At 50.0% G+C, this 1,278-nt stretch overlaps 1 protein-coding gene across 1 annotated transcript; it reads right to left on the bottom strand.

The window, feature by feature from the left end:
- Positions 1 to 254: 254 nt before the first annotated feature.
- On the bottom strand, positions 255 to 1,278 carry LOC130963475 (protein MAIN-LIKE 1-like). Its single transcript, XM_057889587.1, has 2 exons — positions 1,207 to 1,278; positions 255 to 929 (listed from the first exon to the last, which is right to left on the bottom strand). Exons 1-2 carry the CDS (start codon positions 1,276 to 1,278, stop codon positions 255 to 257), a joined length of 747 nt encoding a protein of 248 aa, XP_057745570.1.

Raw genomic sequence — 1,278 nt, 5'->3', positions numbered from 1 at the left:
GCCCGCTTCAGCTACTTCAGTCTTGGATCTTTTGGCGCTTTCCTCGGTTTAGGCCTGCAGGATATGAGGAGTTGAGCTGGCCGTTGGCCTCGAGGTACTATACTAGGTGTTATCTATTTCAATAGAATATTAATGAATACGCAGTTATGTATGTCAAATTGAAATAGATAAGGCCTAGTATAGTACCTCGAGGCCAACGGCCAGCTCAACTCCTCATATCCTGCAGGCCTAAACCGAGGAAAGCGCCAAAAGATTCAAGACTGAAGTAGCTGAAGCGGGCCCGCTAACGTGACGACATATCTGTTCACCACTCGACACATGCACCGGTACAACCAAGCCAGTGCGGCAGAACCCCAGCTGTAGGTACCCAGCTCCTCCAGCCTCGCTACGTACGGAAGCCATCTGATGTGAATCCGGTTTCCTGACTTGTCCGCAAACAGCTGCGTGCCCAACAACATCATGATGTACGCACGGGCATATCGGCGCACAGCGTCATCATCTGCATCCTCAGGACACTCACCGAAAGTCTCCTGAAACCAGCTGTAGTTCACTGCGTACTTCTGAACCTGACTGGGAGGAGGTATAACTCCGAGCAACTCCTGGAACCAGACCCAGGCTGGACGGCCACCCTCGATGTATATATGGAACTCTGACAAGCACCCGCTCACGTAACTGCCGTCCACTGGCAAACCCAGCTGGTATGCCACGTCTTGGAGTGTGATCGTGCACTCTCCGAACGGCATATGGAACGTGTGCGTCTCGGGACGCCATCGCTCCACGAATGCACTGACAAGGGCCTCGTCTAGCCGGAACCATCGGTCGTTCAGCCTTGCAAGATGGTATAGACCTGCCATCTGCAAGTACGGAACGTATCTGTCATTAAGTCGCATGCCCTGCTGCCGCCGCATGCTCCTAATGCATCGCTGGGACTGCGCACAAAATGAACCGCATAGTTAGAACCAGCATAAAAACCAACCACAATCGTAAGCAGCACGATAAATCATCAACAAACCATTCTGCTAAATAAAACCACATACCCTAAACCACAAACCTAAACCACTAGCATAAACTACTAATTTAAACCGCTAACATAAACTACTAACATAAACCACCTACATAAACCACTAACATAAACCACCATCTAACCCACATGCAAAACCACTAAGGCACAAATACCGCTAGAATCAAAAATAGTTCTGTACTAACCTCCTCGTTGATGACCCCGGCTATATGAGCGACTCCGTCCAAGCGATATAACCGTGCCGGATCGTCCCCCAT

This window comes from Arachis stenosperma, chromosome 2 (genome assembly GCF_014773155.1).
Source record: "Arachis stenosperma cultivar V10309 chromosome 2, arast.V10309.gnm1.PFL2, whole genome shotgun sequence".
Classification (NCBI taxonomy): Eukaryota; Viridiplantae; Streptophyta; class Magnoliopsida; order Fabales; family Fabaceae; genus Arachis; species Arachis stenosperma.
This window is presented reverse-complemented; position numbering and strand designations above follow the sequence as displayed.